The sequence below is a fragment of the Doryrhamphus excisus genome, linkage group LG19, assembly GCF_037039965.1.
Source record: "Doryrhamphus excisus strain RoL-2023G ecotype Guam linkage group LG19, RoL_Dexc_Guam_v1.1, whole genome shotgun sequence".
In the NCBI taxonomy this organism is placed as follows: domain Eukaryota; kingdom Metazoa; phylum Chordata; class Actinopteri; order Syngnathiformes; family Syngnathidae; genus Doryrhamphus; species Doryrhamphus excisus.
Window position 1 is genome coordinate 10,550,329 of NC_136375.1, and position 24,283 is coordinate 10,574,611.

Consider the following 24,283-nt stretch of genomic DNA (forward strand, 5'->3'; position numbering starts at 1 on the left):
CAAGATCGGAGAAGAGTTAGTCATGCAGTTTGTGAAAGCTGTAGAGTGGTTATTTATGTGGTTGAACATTAGGTTTGAATAATGGGTTATTTAGTCATGTAGTTTAATGTCAAGGTCGGAGACTAGTTTGTTAATCAATTGTTTCATGTGAAGTTGAAGAGTAGTTAGTCATGTAGTTTCATGTTAGGGTTGAAGAATAGGTAAGCAATGTCAGGAGTTAGTGAGTAACGTAGTTTAAGATGAAGAGTAGTAAATAAAAGTAAGTAAGTCAAAACCATATTGTTGTGTATTGGTGTCTTTGTCCTATTGCGCCAGTGCATGGGTGTACCTAATGAGGTGTCCAATGACAAGCCAATGGAAGTTGAGTGACTTTTCAGTATAAACTGTTTTTATTGGACAGCCTGGTTCAACTGAAACATAAAGGCCTGTTTCCTTCTATGGTCCTTCAACATGGTGGCAACCTGTTATTTTTTTATTCTTATTCTTTTTTCACATCGGAGAGAAATCATTGAACAAAATCCACTATGATAAACATTTGGAAATACAATACACTAGCACTATGTACTGTATATAGTCTTATACTTGGAAATCATGTGCATTCTTATTGAGAAAAGTAGAAGTAAATATATGTCATTACAAGAAGCAACTAGTCATTGGTTACTTGTACAAGCTAGTCTGAAAGTTAGCCCCTCCAAAAAAGCAAACACAAGACAAAATGTATAAACTTTGTGTGTTTTTTTTTTTGTTGGGACTGTTGACATTCTAAATATAGAAACATGTATCCGTATTACAAACATACCACCTGTGTGAAAAAACAAGAGATGGTTTAACAGTATTACAAAGTACTGTGTTTTTTCTTTTTTGTGTGTTTTTTTTTTTTGCGTTACAATGACACAGCATAAAAGATGAGGAAAATACCCCAAAAGCTTCTTTTCGTGGTGCTGTGCTGGTAGCACGGCTCAGCACCGAGCCAGGATGTACGAACACGTTGGATTTGGCACGTCATGTCCACATACAGCGCCCAAGAAAGATTCCAAGCGACACGGCAAAACCAAGCATTCAACCCAACCATTGCGTTGTATTTCAATTCTAATGAGGCGTCCAGCGTGACGTCTAAGAGTAAAAAAAAAAAAAACGCAAAACAACGGGTAAAGATGTCCTCTAGACTGGCTTGTGCTGCTTGGGAGCTAATACAAAACTGGAATGAAGTCCTCTTGAGTTATTTCATTCATATATATTTATACTCTATTGATGTTTTTTTTGCAAATATAGACCTTTATTTATTGATACTTTTTTTTAAACAGTAAGGTGCAAAAGTCCTAGGCCACCACTAGATGTGTGATTTTTAGCAAAGCTACAAAAATCAGATTTCCTCAAATACTGGCCTCCGCTCTAAAATGGTAACAATTCATTCACTGTATTACATTTATTATATAATATACTGCATTATTTTATTTTTTTGCCCCGCAAAAATATATTACAATAAATCTATATATTTTACTTATTTATTTACTATTTTATGTATTTATTTATTTGACTTAATGATTTACTATTATTTTTAAACTGCTTTCCGTCTGAATAAAAAAAAAAGTCTTATCCCTAATAGATGCCTCATCCTCTCTGCAGTTGAGCAACTAAATGCCTGCAGCCACTATATAGGCACATATGATGACTGGACTGTGAAAGAGTGCAAAAATAAGAGTTGCTCCTTTTACCCTTAATAGACACCCGGCACTCTCTGCAGTTGAGTAAATAAATGAGCGGCGCCACCATGTGAGGAAATGTGATAGTAAGACTTAGAGTTAGTGGTGGCCAAATACTTTTGCACGATGCTGCAAGAGAATGAGAGCTGCTGACGTTGGTTTGGCACTGTTGTTGTTGTGTTGTGTGTGCTGACTTTTATTGGAGCCCTAACTGGAAACACAAGCAAGCAAAACATGAAAGAAGTAGAAGTAAGAAAAGCTTGTAAAATGGAAAGTGTGTTTGTTTTTTTTTCCTGCTTCTCACAGTGTTGAGGAGCTGTGTGCGAAGTCTCGGAGGATGTTAGCGGTGTGGGGACCCCCGAGCATGGACTCTAATGTGGGGGAGCCGGGGACAGACTCCTCTGAACACACAGAGTCTCTGAACGGGGAAGGCGGGGAAAGAGCAAGGGTGTCCTCCAAAGTTGGCTTTATGTTGTGGGGTACGTCCCCTTCCTCCTTGGCGTCGTAAATATATTCGTGTAAAAGGTCCAGCTCCTCCTCGTGGGGCTCCTCAAACGGCCGCCCTTTTGGGGCCAAAGGAAGCTGTGTTGAGCTCAAAGGCTCATTGACAGGCTCCCGAGGGGGGCGGTCAATGCGTGCGGGGACGTGGGAGCAGTGTGTTTCCACCAGGGGCCGCTGAGCGCGGGGGGGCAGGTAGGAAGCTGGCCCTTGCGCCCCTTCTACGGGGCCAGCATAGATGGGGCGCCCCTTGTCGTCTTCCTCCACGGGATCGGGCGGGGGCCTGGCGTGTGGCGTTTCTTGAGGGGGGTGCGGGTCTGTGCCAGGGTCGCGGGCGGAGGGCTCACAACTGTGGGGGTCGGGGGTGTTAGTTAGGGGCCTGATGACCGCCGTCTGATTCAGGCCGGCTTCCTGTTTCCTCACATGCACAGACAGTCTGTGCCACACATTCCCTCCCCTCGGAGGAGGGTGTCTTGCACCTGATTCAGACCATGACACAGACTTGCCATTAGAACTACGAACGAGACAAAGACTCAAGTTACCATCTGGGGAAAGGCGGGCACACGTCCAAAAGCAGAGAAAGCAGCAGCACGCCAACATGACCACACACACACGCGACTTGACATTTAGCAGCTTTGACCTCCACACGCGTGACGATTCATAATGTGCTGCGTTCCATGACAGCATTATGATCCTCCCATTGGCTTCATAAACACCAGCGCATGTGCTCATTACCAGTGGACGCATGCACTGCACTAACTCAACTAACTAGCACCTCTTGTGGTGGTGGCGGCGGCGGCGGCCTGAGGACGCCGCAGGGTGGTTTTAGTGCACAATGTTCTTGGAGTGGCGCTAATGTGATTAGTTGGGGGAGGGCAGAGGGCGTTCATGCTGAGAAAAGTTAAATATGAGGTTAATTCAGGTTAAATCAAAAGCAGCGGGGGGGGGGGGGGGGGGCGTGAGGGGGTCATGGTGTCCATCTCCTTCTTGGAGAGCTGCAGTGTCAACCACATTTAGCCAGCAGAACAAAACACAAAGTAACGCAAAGGTCATTTTGTTTTGAAAGCAGCTAACTAGCCAGCCCTGTGGAACCTCTAAAGTCGAACACGATCTGTCACACTGGTTGATCCTGGGTCTGTATTAACTTTAACAATACATTGATGCTAACATGTAATACTCACTTCCGTCAACAACACCAGCATAGATACAGTGACGACACTTAACAATGGCCGCTCTCATTGGAATGGCTGTGTCTTCCAGCACAAGACGTGCTGCACTCCAGTCCTCAGGTAAAATGTGCTGATGGCAAATAAGTCTTTGCAGCGAAACTGAGAGCCAGTACTGCGTCTGTCCTGATGTGACTGACGCTGAGACTAGCGACTAGCGAGGCGTCGCGTTACTCTGCCAGATAGATATAGTTTTTAATGTTAGCTGTAACAATATCAATATTGCTGTAGCTTGGTTAAATCAGAAAAAGACGCATTCATACAGTTTTTCAACTCGACCGCTTGCTCCCAAAGATGTATTTGTGCTAGAGGCAAAAAGAGGTGATGATGCAACTCCACAATAGAAGAGCGCATGTTTGGTGCAGTTTTAAGCCAGAAAAAAATGACCACAAGGTGGCAGAAGTCCGTTTTAAAAGAACCTGGCCTATTACATTCCTATAGAAAGTGAAAAGGCACGGAGTCTTGCAGTATTGAACTACGTGCAGACACAGTTTGGTTCCAAACCAAATAGTTAAATTGTGTTATATTTGTAAATAAATAATTTTCATGTAAAACAACCATTTTTGGTGTTGTTTATGTTGTGGGGTAGTTGTTTATTGTATATTTTGGCGAAATACATTTCTACATTTGTGTCAAAGTTATGTTTCTCTCACTTTTTTAGTCGGGAACTGATACTTTCCTGAAAGTAGTGATGACTAAAGATTGGAGAAAGATGAGAGTCTAACCTGTTTTTTGGTATGTACCATGTTTATAAATCCCTAGAAGGCAATATTCTGTGTGCCTTGAAAAATCTGTCAAAATCATCAAAAATGGCCGGCACAGAGAGGGACGCTAACTTGAGAAGAGCGCTAACGTCTCATTTCTAAAAAGCGCTGCCCAATTCACGTGTGGCACGTTCGTCCATTTGAGGCTCCACGAGCTAGCAGCTACTGTGCATTGTTTGTGTCTCTTTGTTGACAGTGCAGCACCCAGAGGAAAGAGAAACCGATATGCTGCTTATTTAAAGGGGACAGCAATACAGATGATACAGTATGATTATGAAAACATATACTCTGCCCAGATCCTTACTGTCTGCTTGTCATTTGCTGTGAATCTCAAGAGAGTTAGTCTTACTGGAAATATCTTACTTGCTATGCAGGGTGTCATTTCAAACGCAACATGGCGTCTCCGTAATGGGTGTCTCTAATTGGTAATGTGGCGTGATGTCAATAAATCAGTGTTTACTTGCTGGATCCAAATGACTTAAGTGCTGTGTGTTTTACTCAGCAAAAGTACACACTTCAAAGTACATGCACACACCATCAAAGGCATGCGTGAACACTCATATGATGCACCAATCCAACCTTTGCAAGTTACAAGTGTCTCTGATTTGTTGTTTTCCGGGACATGAGTAATCACATGACTGGATTGCTCTTCTCAACAAGCAGTGGGTGGGCCCGGGACCGCACCTTAAAGCGCTTAAAGGACAAATACGTTGCTGTCCTGTGGGTAACTAATTATGCGTTTTGTGTTTTTTCCACTGGCAGTTAGAAATGCTAAAATGTTACAAAGCGTCTTGTACAGTTAATAAGGGCTAATGATTGTTTAAAGGTAACTTCCTGCATCATGTGAGTGTTCAGCATTAGCATGGAGTTAATGACGTAATGGTAGACTCACTTTGCATTGCCAGATGCGGGCTTCTTCCTGCGGAACATGTTGAGGAAGCTGTTGGTGCCGCAGGCCGCCGCAGACTTCCCGTCGCCGACGTGCATCCGAACCACGTCGGAGGTGGTGAAGGCGCTTCGGACATTCCTCTCCGGCTTAGCAATGATAATGTACATCTTGGGTGTGAACATGCAGCCCAGCGCCACGGTGACGCTGAGGCTGACGGAGAAGGAGGTGGTGATGATCTTGTAGTTGGAGCCAAAGTAGATGGGCACGAAGGCCAGCCAGATGATGCAGGTAGTGTACATGGTGAAGGCGATGTATTTCGCCTCGTTAAAATTGGCCGGGACGTTCCGCGTCTTGAAGGCGTAATAGGTGCAGCTCATGATGAGAAGGCCGTTGTAGCCCAGCGGCGCCACCATGCCAATGTTGCTGGTGTTGCAGATGAGGTAGACCTCACGTATGCTGGGATACGACTTGATGGGTTCAGGCGGCTCCAGAATGATGAGCGTGATCTCCAGAGTCAGCTGGACGCTGATCAGCATGAAGGCGATGATCACCTGCGCCCAGGCGCTCATGAAGCGCGGCTTCCTGGTGCAGATCTTCTTCTTGCTGCCCGCCAGGATCCGAGCGATGCGGTTGGTCTTGGTCACCAGCGCAGAGTAGCACATTGCCGACGACAGGCCCACCAGGAGGCGCTGCAGGTAGCAGGAGGCCACGGTGGGACGGGCGATCAACGTGAACGGACAGATGTAGCCCAGGAAGATGCCCGCCAGGATGATGTAGCAGAGCTCCCGGCTGGACGACTTCACGACGGGAGTGTCGCGGTACTGGATGAAAATGAACGTCACAAAGGAGGTGATGAGGATGCCCACACAGGAGAACACCACGGCGACGATGGATTCCACATCTGCCCAGTCGAGATACTTCAGCGGCAGAGGCTGGCAGCCTGGAAAGCACAAAGGAGATGTCGCTGGAGTCAATACAAAGAGACGAAAGCAGCGACGAGGCAGGCGATAAGATCCGCACACAAGAGAGTGAAACAGATTAGGGCACACAAAGGAATACGGATGCGGACCGAAAAAAAGGTACCTAGCAGTGCCTCATTTCAGTGCTAAATAAATGCAGACTCAGCCACCTGCAACGGGTGCTTGAAGGTGATATTCTGCAGGTAACATCTTGGATGCTCTTTAGCAACTTTAGCACGCCAACAGCAGTGCTCAACACGTGTTTGGCTACCGTTTAAACACAAGTCCCAATCACTGGAATTGGATAATATGGTAACAATACCCAAACTTTCCTGATGGATAATAGCTGGAGTAGTAAAGTACATTGTTTTGATGCAAAATAACATCATGTGTGAATTCTTGCCTTCCTGGGAATGCACACAATTGTGAATGTAACGTGAGTGATAGAGCGGTGACACATAAAAATAGCACTTTACACCCGGGAATTGGAAGCTCAGCTCAATGCCTCACTGTCAAAACAAAGTGATGGTCACATGAAGGCCAAGAGCAGAAAGGAGGGTTTAGTCCTTCCTACCTGCCAAGTCGTCATCGGGCCACCAACCCAGCTCGCAGGCCTTGCAGGTGAACTCATCCTGGACAAACTCATTCTCCTTGCACGTGGTGCAGATCCAGCAGCAGCTCACCTCGCCCTTCCTGATCACCTGCAAGGCAAAAGAGGCGGGTCACACAAGCGACGCATGTGACAAAACATTCCTAATTCATCAAGTTGACGTTTCACATACCCCCCCCCCCCCACACACACACTCCCACCCCCAATACTGTTTATAGAACAAGGACGGTAGCTTTTTGCATTCTGCACCCGCAGAAGCTGTTAACGGCGCTGTGATATGTAAAGCAGGGTGATAAGTGGGTCAGGAAGGAAAGTGAAGGGGGGGGGGGCGATGAGGGGGTGCAGCCAGAGGAGAGGATGCATCCTCCCTCAGGGCAACTTAGTGTAAGGCTTGACTGCGAACAATCAGCAGTAGATGAAGAAAATCAGGGCATTTCCCAAAACACTTTGCCTTTCAAATATTTTTAGACCACTACACTGCACTCAGTCTATTTACTCAACTGCAGAGAATAGCAGGGGGGTGCTTCTAATTGTATAAGTGCATTTTTATAATAACATTAAATGATGTTTGACCACAAATAAATATGTACGCTATACTTCAATGGACTTAAAGACAATTCCCGGGGTTGCACTGCAATATTATTATATATTATTATATTATTTATTGTCATTGACTGTCAAAGTTAAGTGAAATAATGTGAACCTTGATTTGTCCTTTGGAGCAGGGGTCGCTGCAGACCGATCGCACCATGTCGCTGCTGTTCATCCACAGCTTGTTGTCGTCGATGTTCAGGATGCCCTCGTGCCAGGATCCCACATTGATGTAGTCATAGCGACCGTCGTCCACGTTCTGTAGATTCATGATGTCATACCTAAAGGGTTGGAAAAGGGGGAGGTCGCTATGAGAGACACGTCATTCATTGACAAACAAATTCCACAGCTTAGCAGGATTCTTATCTGGAGCCGCTTAAAGAGAGCCCGCGGCCCTGTGAGCGTCACGCCAAGAAGCCATGCCAGTAGCATGACGTGGGCTCATTGCAGCTGAAAAGCTCGAGATGACAAAAGGAATGACACGCCGGAGCTTTTTGACTGTCAAACGCTGTCTGTTGGACTGAGGGGAGATGAAAGCCGGCTCCCTCTGTGGACAATCGGCTGAATCTGTTCCAGTCCAAACTAATTACATCCTTCCCAGCTCAAAATCAGCGCACACGTGTGCGCATGGGAGAGGAGCGTGAAGTCACAATTTATGTAAAAGATTCCTTCCTACCTTCCGGGGGTGTCTCCGTTTTCATCAAAGTAGATATCCTCCCCCGAGACGCCTCTGAAGGACGTCTTGAGCAGGTAGTCTAGAAGCTTGCTGCCGTCGATGGGGTCCATGGCGTTGCAGAGCCCCGGCTGGCCCGGGCACATCTCGCTGTGCATGTCGTGGAGGCCGTGGGCCATGGCGTAGATGGCGTTGATGACGAAGCCCATCTTGCTGTCCTGCATGTAGTTTTCTTGCAGGCTCTCATTTCCTGATTGACGATTAAAAAAAATGCAAAGAGGAGGATTAAGAAGGTGGAGGTCTAATGGGTCTAAAGTCCAATAACTTTTTCTTTGGCTTTTTAGGGCCCTACGATCACACCAAAAGAACAAGGACTTGTACCCCCACTGGATTCAAGGCTCAGAAACACGCATGCACATTCTATGGAAATTAAAAGGTGCAATCTTCGTGAACGTCGTCAGTGTTTAGTGCTCTCAAACAATGCAAGGTGAAACATTCTCCTTGTAGAGTTTTTTAAAATGCAGCTTTAACCAAAGCATCGGTCAAACTCCTGCTGGGTGTGGCTTGGACAACGAGTGTGGAAACAGCTGGCTGGAAAATAAAAGGTCACTTACCACCTTGGAGGTCTTGGGAATTAGAATAAAGAATGACATGATAAGAGAGAGGGTACTACTGTACTAAAGTTGATTATTTTTTGATAGATTTACCATGGTCACCTTTTGAGGGCAAAGAAAGGGAGGAAAAGGATTCATGAGGTCCAGTTCTTTCAGCAAACATTCGTATTTCATTCCCAAAGTGAGACATCTTTTTCTAAAGTTTATTGCCTCCACTCACCGGTGCAGACTTTCTTGTAGTTCTTGTTCTCCTGAGGATGGCCGGGCAGGCGGCACTGGAAGCGGTACTGCCAGAACTCCGGGAACCAAGGATTCCTGGTGTTGGTGTCCAGACGCAGCTTCAGGTAGTAATCGTCGAAGGACTTGACCACCTCCGACTGCAGCTTCATGGTGATTCCTCCCTTGGCTTCCTGCTCGTAGCCCTCCACCACTTCGTAGCGGTCGGCCCATCCATCACTACAGTGCCGATGGAGAGACAGAGGGAGACGCCGGGTTGTTAGGAAGGTCAAAATAGCGACACCAGTTCATCTTTTGAACCTGAACCACAGATCCATTAACTTTCCACCAAACGGGGGGGTACCTGGGATAGACACCAGCTCCAACTCCTTGACCGTGTTAGATGGATGAAAGAAGGATGGGTGGATGGATGGATGATCTTAAAATAAAGACAATGTATTAAAGTCAAACAACAATCATGCATGAAGGTACAGCCTTTCCTGTTTGTGTGGCTTCACTAAATCTCGGCTTGTCTTTGCAGGCTAACAAGCTCATTTAGACATGCACCCTGCTGGTGACCTCAAAGACGAATGAAAAACACCAGCAGACGGGATACGAGAGAAATAAATTTAAAGATAAACAAAACCACTCTGAGCCCTTCCGGGGATTGTCGTCCGTGCTCAAATTGGGCTTGTGGCTTTAATACCTGCACCATTGACAGCGACACACCAATTAGGTGTGACTCACCATGGAAGCAATTACCTCACACACATCGGGGATGTTCACGGTGATGGATAAAGACATGTGCAGGTCAGAGTCTCTGACCTTTCTGGCTACAATTAGTGTCAGTCAAAGGGAAAGGAGCGTGAGTGTGAGGAGAAGACAATACATAGCGCCGGCGTGTGATGGGAGCTGAATTAGACCCTTTAGTGATTCTTGCTGAACCTGTTATCTCCTTCAAAGTAATCACACGTCTGAAGGTACCAGACGTGCCCAGACGCCCACTTGGAAACAGTCCATGGAGCCTGAGGCGTGGTATGGTCACTCAGCACAGCACAGACTCCATTATGGGAGATGAAAACATTGCTCCACAAATACAGTCAGCAAAAATATCAATATTTGTTCATGATGAGTATATGTGTTCATGAGGGTAAAAATGTTATAAACATAATGAATGAACAGGCTATTTTTGACAGCTATTACACTTAAAAGGTCACTAAGTTTAGAGGTAGATCTTCCAGAATCTGCACCTATTCTAGCTGGTCTGTTTTAATTCATTCCAATCCAAAACTCTATTGAGAGCCATCCCAAAAGTCTTCCAGGGTTCCCTTCCAAATACGCAAACCTCCTTATCTGAAACTTTGGCATCATTTAACACGATAATATAACAGTCTAACAACACTTATAGGTCAGAAAAGTGGAAAAAGCATAATAGGTCTCCTTTAAAATGGTTGAAATTCACATCAAAATGTAACATTTCCGTCCAAATGAAAGGCAAGGCCATGCTAAACTTTTGTACCATTTGCTACTTAATTCCCCCGGGATGATGTTAAGGTCTCTTCAATAAAACATGAAACTGGTTCTGGTTTTGAGGCACAAACACGGGTAAGCGGAAGAAAATCAGTCTAAACTTGCACAAATAATTCACAATGCACTGGAGACATGCGCATGCCAATGTTCCACGGCAAAAATTACATCCTGTCTTCTCACATTCCTCTCTCTCAGGATCACAAAAACTCACTGCTCAGCTCATCATATCTTATGGCCCACCGGGGGGGGGGGCGCGCACCGGGTCTATTGTGGGACAAAATCTAATTTCATGTCACCTTAAGAGCTCTGCAACGTCACAACGCATTATCAAGGGGCCCGGTAGGAATACCTGAGGAGCACCTGTTTAACTAGATTAAAGGAAATCTCCACAGGACTGAAGATTCTGTTTGTATTCCTCTGTGGCCTAAAATACAGAGATGGGATGGGATGGGAGGGACTACCGGAAAGACCAGCAATCATAGACGCCTCAGCACATATTGTGAAACCATTACAGTGTGTGACACCTTAATGGTGCCTATCACTCTTTCCCAAGGAGCACTGGAGAAGGCAGAGGTCAATCGATCTGTGGTAAAAATCGTACGTTCTTGCCTGGTTATTTTGTAGGTCCACTAAAGTCTTGTATGTGATAGGAGAAAGAGTGCTTGACAGAAAAGACCATGTATTCCATCAAGGATCAGGAAAGGGGTCAAGTAAAAGGTTCTGGAGTACATGATGCATGCAGGCCGATAATGGAATGTCAGGTCATTCCTGCCTCTTAGGAGCCCAAAGATCATCTATTCTCAGAGGAGGGGTTCTCTCTGGACCATGACTCGTCATACGTGGCAATAATGCACAGATAATTGAAGTTTGTGAGAAAGTAGACACAAAGTAAGGTCAGCAAAGTGCTAATAGAACGTATTGGATCACATATTTTGGAATGAACAGCTAGGTTTTCAACCAAAAATATTGTCTGAAACATTCTATATGCTTAATATTTGTATACATTTGTCCCTCGCTACATCTAATTTTTTTTGGGGGGGGCTGGCTGTCCTTGATTTCATGTTGCATGTATATGTTGTACACTGCTGTATACTGTACTACCCCGTAGAAGTCTTTTGTTTTCCTCCTCTCTCCTCTTGTTGTTCTGTCCCCTCTCCCTGACTTAATATTTTTATCGAAACTGTTAATAACCACCGATTTCCAGCGACATTCAAAGTACAACTGCGGGAAATGAAAAGAAATAGCATGACGATTGCCAATTGATTAGGTGTTGGTGCCTCAGCAACCTGCAACAAGAGATTAAAGATGACTGATATCATGCAAGTAAATGTCTGGCAAATAGATCCCAACAGATGCTGATTATTATTATTATTATTGTTTACACTTCATTGCTGACCTTAACACGCCAGCAGCAGTGCTGTCAACACACCTCTTCCTCGTTATGCAGCACACATTTCCAGAATTACAAATCAGTTATCCATTTCTGCTGGAAATGTGCGGAATGTATGCAAAACGTATATTCTACTAACTTTCAGAAACATTACTCTTTAAAAATGAGCTGTTGATGGGTTCTTTTATAACCGTGACAGCCGATAGCCTGACGATGTTACCACTCGCCGGCCTCCTTCCAGTTGGATAGAACATCATTTGTATATTTATGAAGCCATGAATTAATTGGCAGGGCAGATATTTAATCACATGCACTCTTTCCCCTGGAGGACGAATGGGAAGAGTAACTGTAAAAAAAAAAGAGGAAAGGTAGGAGTGGAAGGAGCTTCCCTAATTGCTGTGCGTGAGAGTTAAGATAAAAGTTCAGGTAGTTAATGGAAAAAGTTTCAGGAGATTTTTTCCCCCTCCTTCTGCAGACCACTAGAAAGTCAAGTGAGGATACAGTAGCATTACCTGGAAAGGAAAAGATATACAATATCAGAATGCAAAACGGATTAACTGTTAGCCACGGCTATTCAGCCAAACTCTATTCAAAGATCTTCAATATGGCAGGAGCGCTCTACTGTTGTTGTTGTTGTTGTAACTGCAAAAACAGTAGTTAAATATCCTCTATATGACAGGAGTGTGCTGCCGTTTTTCGGAATTTAATGCAAAAAAACAGCAAAAATATATCCTCCATATGACTTGAGCACTCTGTTGTTTTTGAGAATCTATTGCAAAAACATGAGGCAATGATCTTGTATGACAGGGATTGTCTACACTTTTTTAGAATCTCCAACAAAAACAGCTGTTAAAAGTTCTCGACATGACAAGAATGCTCTGCTCTACTGCAAAAACACAAGTTAGTCTTCTGCTGTTTTTGAGTATCTACTGCAAAAACACTTGTCAATGATCTTCTGTGACAAGGTTTCTCTGCTGTTTTTGGGAATCAAAAAACTCTTGTTAAATATCCTCTATATACCTTGAACATTTTTATTTTTAAGGATCGACTGTAAAAGCACTTGTCATTGATCTTCTATGATAGGGTTTCTCTGCTGTTTTTAGGAATCTACCACAAAAACACAAGTTAAATATCTTAAGTGGCGTTTTTGATAATCTATTGCAAAAACACTTGGCAATGATCTTGTATGACAGGGATTTTCTACTGTTTTGTGGAATCTCTAGCAAAAACAGTTGTTAATGTTCTCTATATGTCAACTGTGATCTGCTGTTTTGGGGAATCTACTTCAAAAACACTTGATAAAAATATCCTCTATATAACTTGCGCACTGTTGTTTTTAAAGATCTACTGCAAAAACACTAGATAAATGTCCTCCATATAACTTGAGTGTTCTGCTGTTTTTGAGTATCTTCTGCAAAAACATGAACTAAATATCCTTGATGCAACTTGAACACTCTGCTGTTTTTAAGAATCTAATGCAGAAACACGACTCAATGATCATCTACATGACTGGGGTTTCTGCTGTTTTTAATAATCTACTGCAAAATCACCAGTAAAATGTCCTCCATATAACTTGAGTGTTCTGCTGTTTTTGAGTATCCTCTGCAAAAACATGAACTAAATATCCTTGATGCAACTTGAACACTCTGCTGTTTTTAAGAATCTAATGCAGAAACACGAGTCAATGATCATCTACATGACTGGGGTTTCTGCTGTTTTTAAGAATCTACTGCAAAAACACTTGTTAAATATTCCCTATACAACTTGGGTGCTTTGCTATTTTTGAGAATCTACTGCAAAAACACCTGTTAATGATTGTCCATAGTGCAGGATTTTCCGCTGTTTTTTTTTTTTAGGAATCTACTACAAAGAGTTGGAGCAAACTTCAGGGTCGGTCTGATGTCTGTGAAGTGTAGGATTCGTTCCTGCGGCCCGCCAGTTGTCAGCAAAAGCGTACGTGTAGGTGAGCGGACAGGCTGATGCGTGCGGTGAAAAACAAACAGACCATCGTCAGTCCTCACACCAATCACAAGCGCCAGCTGTGAAATATTGATTACTCGTCGGGTGGATTTGATTCCACGCCCAATGATGCGGTGTCCTAAAAGTAGATGTACAGTACATATTTACAGTAAATATACAGTATATATTGAATACAAGTTACACGATAAGCTCTGTGCCATTTTAATATAAGGCATCGGTTGCCCAGAGGGAGAGATCTCCTTCCCATTGCTGTCAATTAACATCAGAAGCGTGTGATAAATATTCACATCCAGCCTATTGTAGTCTACGAGCGCACACGTCCCCAATCGGGATGGTGTAAATACTTCCAAGTGACTGCCAAGGCAAACAACGTGTCCTTATCTTATAATTACAGTCTTTGTTGTTGTTTTCCCACACAGCCGCCATATTTTTGTGGCCCTGCTGACAGATTGAGTGACAGATCCGCCGTCAAGAAGCAACTCCGCCATGAGCCCAAAGTAAATCTCCATGGCGACAAACAGCGTAGTCGATGTGAAAAGGAAATAAAGCCTGATAGGATGTGCTTGACTACACTTACATGTTTATTGCTTGAAGAGGAAGGACGGCGTGGAGAAAATGGCAGTTTACGCCTTATCTTTAGTATCCGACGGACACCCTCCCTCGTTTTTTTCGCAGTCTTGTCGGTCCTTCACGGTCATGACTAATGTAGCAGTCGGCAGAGTGATAAAAATGAAAGCCGAATGACGGGATAATGTGTCAGGAGACTGGAGCACATAACTCAAAGGCTCCGTTTCGACCAAGCGCTTCAGTAGCGTACATATTTATCTGCAGTTCCACTGCAAAGGGCCCCAAAATCGTTTTTATTTGAGAACTATATGCTATGGTTTATTATTATTATACACCTAAAATGAACTGGACCAAAACAATATCTGGATTTGTCTAGAAATATCACAATTACGTGAAATATCTAAAACAGGTAGCATCAATTTACAGATGTTTTAAAGCGGTGTGTTTAGGGCCAGGACCAAGGTCTGGGAAAGATCTATTTTGGCATGATGGTTGAGGAGATAAAGTCTCTATTTGCACACGCTCTGCTATTTGCCAAATTGCTTCCACAAAGTCAATGGGCACGATTCCACATCCTCAGCGCGCCGCTTCCTGAGATGGGCGAGGAGATGAAAGCCTTGGAGATGGCAGCGAAAGAGGCAGCTAAATGTGTCATGCTACAACATCCCTCAACCTTTCATTTATTCAAGCTCCGGAGTAAAACGCATGTGCTCCTATTTTAGAGGAAATGGAACAGGACAGCCAAATACGCACAATATGAGTTCACAGCTTTGGTGGCAACCCACAGCGTCTAAAATGACACGGGTGGACAGTGTCAAACCTTCTACAGAGGTACCACATGCACACTTGTTTGTCAAAAAGAAGAAGAAGAATCGCTGGAAATGAGATCCAGATTGCGCCTTTGCTCACAAGACAGGCACAGAAATTAGTGTTACATGCAGAAAAGCAGCTTATGCAAATGATGTTTAGTAATAACAGCCTTCAAGCGGCATTAGAGGGAGAGGGGGAAAAGGCGAGCGGGCCGGCGAATGGGTTCACAACCCGCTGGCGCTCAGGAGGAAGCGTCGAGGAGCAGCTGCTTGAGGTACAAGGAGGAGAGGGCGATGATAACAAAAGTAGATGCTTATTGACTTTTTCGGAGAGGAGAGAGAGCGAGAGCGAGAGAGAGGGCGAGGCTGGTATGTTTGGCAATGTCCTGAGATAATTGAGTAGGTGGAAAGGAACATTTAAGAATAGCCACCATATGCAGTAGGAAAAGTAAATAATTAGCATCACAACGTGGGATAATGTTGCATTGTTAAAACACAAACACTCCATTCCATCATAGTCTTGTTGTTCATGCACCTTAGCAGGTACATTCATGATAACATGTAATACTTCAAGTTTTCTGTGTATTTTGGCCGATTCAAGCATTACCTAACTTTTTCCAACTCATCAATAAAAAACCCAGCAGCAATAGCGGTATCTCGAATATGTAGCCTTACTTAAAGCCAGTCGCTATAGCGCGGCGAGCAGCTACCCAATGTGGTATGGCTAAGTGTCAATACGGCAGTAACACAGTTCCATCGATGTAACAATTTTAAGATGCGCTAACCGGAAAATGCACGCAAACAGAGGTGTATGTACACTTTCAACTGCGAAACACAACGGGTCCACTAAATATATATTTTGAACTGTACTGTTCTATAGAAAAAATATTCAAAATTCATATTGATGTTACGGTATCGTTATTGTTTCATCATCATCTGCCTCCCCTGACTACACGGTTTGTTAGCATTGTAATTCACTATACTCGTGTTTCTACCACTTAAAGTCACGGTGTTTGATGTGATATAAGAACTCTATTACTGGGACTATAGTGTGTTGGTCATGAATGAACTAGTTTTTTTTGTGAACAGAATGAACGAGGTCACCACCGCCAAAAAATACTCGTTCAGTTGCAAATGCTTTTTTTTGATTGGCTGGTGATTCAGTTCACCGTTCCTTTTGCAAGGCGGGACAATCTGCATTCTTGCCTGTCTTATCCTATCTTCGCGCCTCGCTCTGTGGGTGGGTGGGGTTAGCTGACTGAAAGACCGAGACCGAGAGATTGACCGACACTGTCGGTGACCTCGTTCATTCCATTCACAGAAAAGAACTAGTTCTTTCGACCCGTTCGTTCAAGACCGATACACCACTAGTCATCACGTGTTGTTGCCCTGTTGAGTCGGAAGGAATGTGAACATGAGTGAACAGACTGACTCGACACGGCTGATCCAACCAATTGACCGAAACGACTGAAATGAACGGATCTTTTTACTGAATTAACCGTAATGATTCGGTTCACTGAAATGAATGTTTTTGCCCACCACTAACAAATGTGGAGTTACTGGACAGTGGAGGCTCATACTAGTACTGTTTCATTGTAGGGGTGCAACAATACATGCATACCGAACCGTGGCCCTTGTATCGAACAATACGCAGTTAAATTTTTTTTTTTTTGCAGCTTTTGATGGCGCTAGATTTTGACCATTACACTGCTGTGGTACTTCTGAGAGTGGTCGAAAAATACCAAAATATGTCCAAAGTGATCCCGTCACGGCTCATTTCAAGACAGCCATTCAGTATACGGCATGTAACAGAAATCAGCCATCCAAATGGATTTGTGCGGAGGCGTAAAAGGTTATTTTACAGCATGCCTGCATTGTTGTCAGATTATTTTATGAAGCTATTGGTAACAACACAGCACACACTCCGTCGTGCACTCTGCAAATTAGTATGCGGATGTATAAACATGCTGTATCTCCCTGGCTACAGGAATCCAATAGCCCAAAGCTTTTAATGTGCTATCATGCAGCTGTGGGTAAAGATACTATTAGAATAACAAGGAGCCGTGTTTCCATACACATTTAAAGCATTATTCCTCTTTGTGTTATTCCTCCTAGTGTCTTAACAATGCCAAGTTATTAGCGATGCCGAGATCTTCAACGTTATACAGTGTCATATGTTCCAATGGAGCTCACGGGAGACATTTGTTGGTGTGTTGCTCCCTATGGTGGAATAACAGCAGCTACTGAATGCGGCCATCACTCAGCATCAGTGTTGCACACACTGTTGCCCTGCGTCGCTGAAAATCCATCACCGTGATGGCGATTCTTCAATAGGCAATAAGCGGCAAAACAGCGATTCGTGTCATGTTTCCTGTGAGGACAGGCACACATCATTAGCCAAAATGTAGGAGACATTTTTTATCTTTGGGAATCAGGACGTTGTCTATTGATCTGATCGCTAAGCATGAAAAGGACCACGTAATAGATATGTTTAGTTCAACCTGAAGACTACAGCATGAGTTATCCAGAAACGCAGAGTGACGACATCCCACAGAGGGAAAGACAAGAGACACTCACTGGTGCAGAGTGGCTGCAAAGCGTGGTGCAGAGTGGAGTCTGCGGGTCACAGATGAAGTGGGTCGAGCGCCTGGCACACCTGGCCCTCGTCTGAAAAGCGGCCTAGCAGCCAGCAACCAAAACAAAAAGCTCTCCAAACACTTTTCATACAGCTTGTGGATGCTCGTCCCAAATCATTTTCATTTCTCACGTAGGCAATAACGCCATAACTGCTGAGGAAGCGCTAGAGATATGAGCATGCCATCATTTCCATTTGACGTTCTCTCTGACCCACCAACTGGGAGACTCCCATGCACAAAAAACTCCTATGGATCCTAAGGAAGGATACGCAGGAGAATGTCGAACCCCAGAGTGTCATCATAATGGATAATTTAAAAGCTACCCGCCGCATCTGAAAAGAATGAGTGCCTTTCCCCCCGCCAGCGACTTAAACGTGCGGGAATGAATTAAATATAACACATACAACATAAAGACTCTTCCATTTTCTTCCCTCCATGTGGACATGTTCTAGAAAAAAGCATCAGCGACATGTGATGCTCCATAACAGCAGTTCTGTATCTACCGCCTGTCCACACCGTTAACGTACATATACTTGGCCTAACTTTTCAATGAACTAAAATACAGCCACCACAGGAAGTATACTGTCCTGATACAAACAACAAGGATCAGGTCATGTGTTATCTTATTTATGTCTAATATGTTATTATCTCTGGTTATGTCTACTATATTGGGGAATACAAAAGTAAATGTGACTATAGGGGTGTTATTTCATGTTTAGAGGGCTCTAATGAGGCCTCACAGCTAGGACACCGGAGTTCGATTCCACCCTCGGCCATCTCTGCGTGGAGTTTGCATGTTATCCCCGTGCATGCATGGGTTTTCTCCGGGTACTCCGGTTTCCTCCCACATTCCAAAAACATGCTAGGTTAATTGGTGACTCCAAATTGTCCATAGGTATGAATGTGAGTGTGAATGGTTGTTTGTCTATATGTGCCCTGTGATTGGCTGGCCACCAGTCCAGGGTGTACCCTGCTTCTCGCCTGAAGACAGCTGGGATAGGCTCCAGCACCCCCCGCGACCCTTGTGAGGAAAAAGCGGTAGAAAATGAATGAATGAATGAATGAATGAATGTTATTATCTCTGGTTATGTCTACTATATTGGGGAATACAAAAGTAAATGTGACTATAGGGGTGTTATTTCATGTTTAGAGGGCTCTAATGTTAAAAACGGACGAGTGGTTAGCACGCAGGCCTCACAGCTAGGAGACCGGAGTTCGATTCCACCCTCAGCCATCTCTGCGTGGAGTTTCCATGTTATCCCCGTGCATGCGTGGGTTTTCTCCGGGTACTCCGGTTTCCTCCCACATTCCAAAAAAATGCTAGGTTAATTGGTGACTCCAAATTGTCCATAGGTATGAATGTGAGTGTGAATGGTTGTTTGTCTATATGTGCCCTGTGATTGGCTGGCCACCAGTCCAGGGTGTACCCAGCTTCTCGCCCGAAGACAGCTGGGATAGGCTCCAGCACCCCCGCGACCCTCGTGAGGAAAAAGCGGTAGAAAATGAATGAATGAATGTTATTATCTCTGGTTATGTCTACTATATTGGGGATTACGAAAGTAAATGTGACTATAGGGGTGTTATTTCATGTTTAGAGGGCTCTAATGTTAAAAACGGCCGAGTGGTTAGCGTGCAGGCCTCACAGCTAGGAGACCCGAGTTCGATTCCACCCTTGACCGTCTCTGCTTGGAGTTTGCATGTTCTCCCGTGCGTGCGTGGGTTTTCTCCGGGTACTCCGGTTTCCTCCCACATTCCAAAAACATGCTAGGTTAATTGGCGACTCCAAATTGTCCATAGGTATGAATGTGAGTGTGAATGGTTGTTTGTCTATATGTGCCCTGTGATTGGCTGGTGACCAGTCCAGGGTGTACCTCGCCTCTCGCCCGAAGACAGCTGGGATAGGCTCCCGCACCCCCGCGACCCTTGTGAAGATAAGCGGTAGAAAATGACTAATTGTGCCTCTAAATTTGAGGTGCGACTGTACAAATGTTCTCTCAGATGTGATTGTCTTTCCATGAAGAAAGAACTAAACGGTAACATCAAGGTTACGTATGCTTCTTTCTTGCACCAGGAGGACTGATAATGGAAATGAGGGGAGAATGGACTGGAGGTATTCTTTCACTCTGGATGGAAAGAGCAATTATTCATCACTGCAGAACATTTCTTTCCATTTCTGTGGTGTCTGTGTTGCCGTGGAGACGTGCACATCAGGCGCACAGCAGCATTTTCCACCAGCATCTCCCACCACTCATGGATCCACAACTATCAATTCAAAGGAAGGGAGCGTACCTGCCCACCAGGAGGAACTCCCCGTACACCCCCAATCGCCGCATGGCCATGAGGAGCCCACGGACGGTCATGCCCTCGCAGAAGCACACCACCACTCGAGCTTTGGGCAGGCGCTCGCGGAGCTTCCTGAGAAGGCGATCAAACTGCTTCTCGCCGGCGTTGCTGTAGATTTTGTCTGAGTGGGCGATGCACAAGCCTTCCTGAGAGGCCAGCTCCTTAAAGGCCTCCATCCCGCTCTCGCCATAGTTCCCTGTGGGGGACAAGGGAAAGGATGACTTTACAGGATGCCAACTGTTTGTTGGCAGTTGACACTACCATAGAAACAGGAGATCAGAACAATTGTTGCGTCGTATTATGTGCATTGTTAGTTTTATATTTGCGGCCGTCTGGAGTCCCTGCAGCATCAGAGTTGCCCAATGTGGTGGGATCAATTAATAATAGGAGTGTACAGGTGACTATGGGGATGTTATTTCATGCTTACGGGGCTCTAATAACATTATAGGGGACCTATTGTGCTTTTTTCACTTTTCTGACCTACAAATGTTGTTAGAATGTTGTATTCTCATGTTAAACGGCAACAGAGTTTCAGATAATGAGGTTTGCGTATTTGGAAATTAGCCCTGAAAGAAGTGTGAGATGGCTCTGGATGCTTGGTTTTGCTTGAGTTTTTTCTAACACTGACTCCTTGTGACATCACAGTGACCTGGACTTCCTTATATGGGCATGTCCGGTTACAAGCTGTAGGCCGGGTGCTCTCCTTCCCGCTCTGCTAAACTGTTTTGTCTTGGGAGTGGGCGGGTCGTGGGAATACAGCTGGTGTATGTGCAGATTCTGGAAGCTCTAGAAAGCTTTCTAAGCGGGTTATCTTGTGCAGCTGCTCTATAGGAGTCCACATCTCAATACAAATGTCCAAGAATGAGCATAATAGGTCCCCTTTAAAAATACATTAAGAATTCTACATTTTTCTGTATGATGCCCAAGTGGAAACAATTTATAAACGTAGTCAAACACCCATGACTACTTAAAAGAAGAGAAATTGACCGATATACACCCCTAAGTGCACCCAGCAGTGGTTAGAGCCCTGACTGATCCCTGATAATGACTGGCAAATAATTGCAATCAAAGGCGAGAAGAGGGGCTGAGCGAGCTCTTCTCGTCTTCCATCGCAATCAAGAGCCCCCGCAAAGCTGTTTGCGTCTAAATCTTCCACGTCCACCGTGGCTAGCTTGCCCTGTGTGTCACAGGCTGGATTGTCCATAAAGCTTGTAGTGCTGGATTACAACACACACATATCCAATCAGCGGTGCGTGTGTAAATCTGTGAAGATGAATGCATGTGTAAGCACTGTTGCCTCAGTGTGGTTCTGCCCTCAGGTAATTTACAACAATGATAAAAGAATTTGCTTAAACAGCTCATTCACAGTGATTTAATTGCCTCATTTAATTCCCCCTCCCGCCACTAGTGGATGCAAATATTTACATCCAATTATTTGACCCAGACCGTTCTCGCCGTTGTCTGAGTCAGGTTTCCGGCGGGCGCATTAGCGGACGGCCCAGTTGACAACCTGCGCCACACATTGCTTGACACCACAGTACACAGGTAGTTTATGCAATTTCGCAGGCCGAGCTGTTGCCATGACGACGAGCTGCATTTATAATTTCTCTCTAAAGAGGAAGACTTAGAAAGGCTTCATTATTATTGACGCTCATGACACCAAAGCGTAATTATAAGCGTGCACAAGCAACAAACCCTATAAGATAAACATGTTTATTCTTCATTGATGTATTATTCTAACAATATGTGTGAATTTGGCAACTCAAATATTAACAGAAACAGTAAAGGTTGAGAGAGCTGACGCCCCCTAGTTAGTACTAAGAGTACTGCACAACAACAGGGACAATTCACCTCACAGTACCTCACACTCTTTTGGCTGTTAGGCTGAACAAATGAGCAATTTGCCAAAAGGAGAGTGAGCCAATGTTCTTGGACATGGTTACTATGAAGGAGCGTCAGGGTCTATGAACAGTAATATGAACATAACATCATGGAGAATAAAGTCCAAATATTAGTTTGATTAATTAATTAATAATAAAATTAATTAAATAGTGATTGAAATTAATTACTAACTAACTTTTTTGTAACTTTTCTCAGAATATTTCAAGTCTGCGTCGTCAACATTACGTCACTATTTTCTTACACTAAATGTAACTACTGTCTTTACTTCCAAATCATAATATTCTGACCCCCCCCACCCCCTCCTCAAATATGACTTCATTCTTGTGCCAGACTGATCCCAGTTGGTAACGCTACGAGTCTCATTCTTAATCATCCCACCAGCGCTTCTCCCCAATTGGTTGAGGCAAATGGCGGACCCACAAGAAGTGTTTTTTCCGGTAAGGGAAGTTTTTCTATCACCATGGTAACCCGACTGGTTGGTCTCCATGAGGAGAGTGATCCTATTCTTATGGAAAAGTGTCCTGAAACGAGGGTTGGGGAGTTAATGCGGTATAAATAAAGTTTTTGAAATAAAAGCACACATTCAGATGGTCTGCTTTGTTTGGGCTCTGCATGCAGGATGGGCTAATGCTGGGTACAGGTACATCTTAGGGCTTACCTTCAGTGTGCACCGCAGACACGTAGGTCCAGTTGTAGTGCTGCACAATATCCAGCATGGCTCGGGCCTGCAGGGTGTCAGAGGGCACGACCCTCAGGAAGTACTTGAACAGAGTCTTGTCGCTCAGGTCGATGCTGGTGGCGGAGTAGGCGATCTGCGGGATGTTGAAGAGCTGCAGAAGATTCTGCACCTGAATGGCCACAGAGCTGGACCCGGGTCCGATCACCCCAGCAATGGGCTTCTTGGTCGGCGGCGGCTGGTTGGAGTGCGTGCCGTCAACGCACCACTTGGAGCCGTCTTTGTCGTCCCTGATGGAGATGAGCGAGTCCCGGATGAACTCGATGCTCTGCTCCAGGGCCACTGAGGAGTGCCAGCAGGAGTCCCGGATCTCGCAACCCAGGCTGATGTTGGGGAGCAGGTTCTGATCTGCGTTGATGCGGTCCAAAGTGTGGAACATGGCCTCCACTCGCTGGATGCCGTACTGCTCACGGACGTCCCCGCACTTCCTCTCGGCCACCTTCTCTGCAGACGGCTGGTGATGCACGGAGAAGAGAGCGCCGATGATCACGTCTCCGTCCATCCGGGCCACCGAGCGGGACACGGCGCGTGGGACAGCAGCGCGCTCGTGGATGCCGATGCCGTGAGAGAGGAGCAGGAGGCGGGAGAGCAGGGTGGGAAGCAGGAGCAAGCCGAGCGAACCCATCTTTACGCTTGCCTTGTCGTGGAGCCACGTCGCCCTAGACAAGTCAAGTGTGCGTGCATACCAGCTGCTGTCACGTGCACGTTTATCCCAGCGACCTGTGAGCGCCGCACCTGGGCCACGTGCACGCGCACCTACAGGAAGTAGAACACAAAGCAATTAGATGTGTCATTTAAACTAGAGGGAAGTGCAACTGAGGGTCTCGGTAGGTGGACTCTGCTCTGTTATGAGATGAAATGAGATGAGATGGAGCCTAACCCAAGTGACTTTGGGGCGGGAGGAGGGGTACGACACGGATTGGACAGTTGATCACATGACATATAAGCTATTCACATTCACACATTGCCCGACTATGTGGCACATGTGCTAATTAGCACTGCCTGTTTAAAAACACTGTTCTAATTACAAAACACACATAAATGGAGTCAGTTAACATAAACTAAATAATAGCTTTTCTCTTCCAGCAACAATGAATATAGAACTGTATCTTTTTTATGTAATTTGGGTAAATTTAAACCGTAATTGAGTACCTCGTAGCACCTTGCTAAGGTCCTCAATGGACTTCCATCCGGGTATTTTTGAGCAAGACACTAAACACCTAGCCTCCTATTTGAATGTGGAAGGCGCCGGTTGATCTTCCATTGAATTGAGACGCAACCCGGATTCCACCACTGTGGACAGCAAACACCCAAAAATAAATCAAATAAAATACATTAGGAGGAAATTGTCATTTCCATCATTTTCGCCATGAAACCTACACAAGCGATATTTAAACATCGAGTGAAGAGACGAAAAGAACGTGCCACGTTTGACAGCAGAACGAAGCCCACTTGTGCCTGACGTGTTATTGTTACCCTATTCGTACATTCCGTGTATTTAAATACATTTATATATTTATTTCGTGCCTTTATAAAGCGGCGAAACTTACCTGAATCCTGGAGACATGTCTCGTGCCTACTTCGCTCGTCTTCTGGTGCTGCTCTCTTGCACTCTCGCTCCCTACCTCTCACTCTCCCTCTCTCTCT

The 24,283-nt window shown here is 44.9% G+C and overlaps 1 protein-coding gene across 3 annotated transcripts; it reads right to left on the reverse strand.

Moving 5' to 3' along the window:
• Positions 1-370: 370 nt before the first annotated feature.
• Positions 371-24,283, reverse strand: grm1a (glutamate receptor, metabotropic 1a). 3 transcript variants are annotated; one of them, XM_058057177.2, is made up of 9 exons: positions 24,187-24,283; positions 22,559-23,392; positions 19,945-20,194; positions 8,748-8,983; positions 7,917-8,163; positions 7,353-7,521; positions 6,614-6,740; positions 5,084-6,020; positions 371-2,715 (listed from the first exon to the last, which is right to left on the reverse strand). In XM_058057177.2, the coding sequence occupies exons 2-9, from the start codon at positions 23,259-23,261 to the stop codon at positions 2,004-2,006; spliced, it is 3,381 nt and encodes a 1,126-aa protein (XP_057913160.2). In that variant the 5' UTR covers positions 23,262-23,392; positions 24,187-24,283; the 3' UTR covers positions 371-2,003. The 3 variants fall into 3 exon arrangements, with proteins under 3 accessions (XP_057913160.2, XP_057913161.2, XP_057913162.2); XM_058057178.2 differs by lacking the exon at positions 24,187-24,283 and adding an exon at positions 23,789-23,807; XM_058057179.2 differs by having other exon boundaries at positions 2,435-2,680.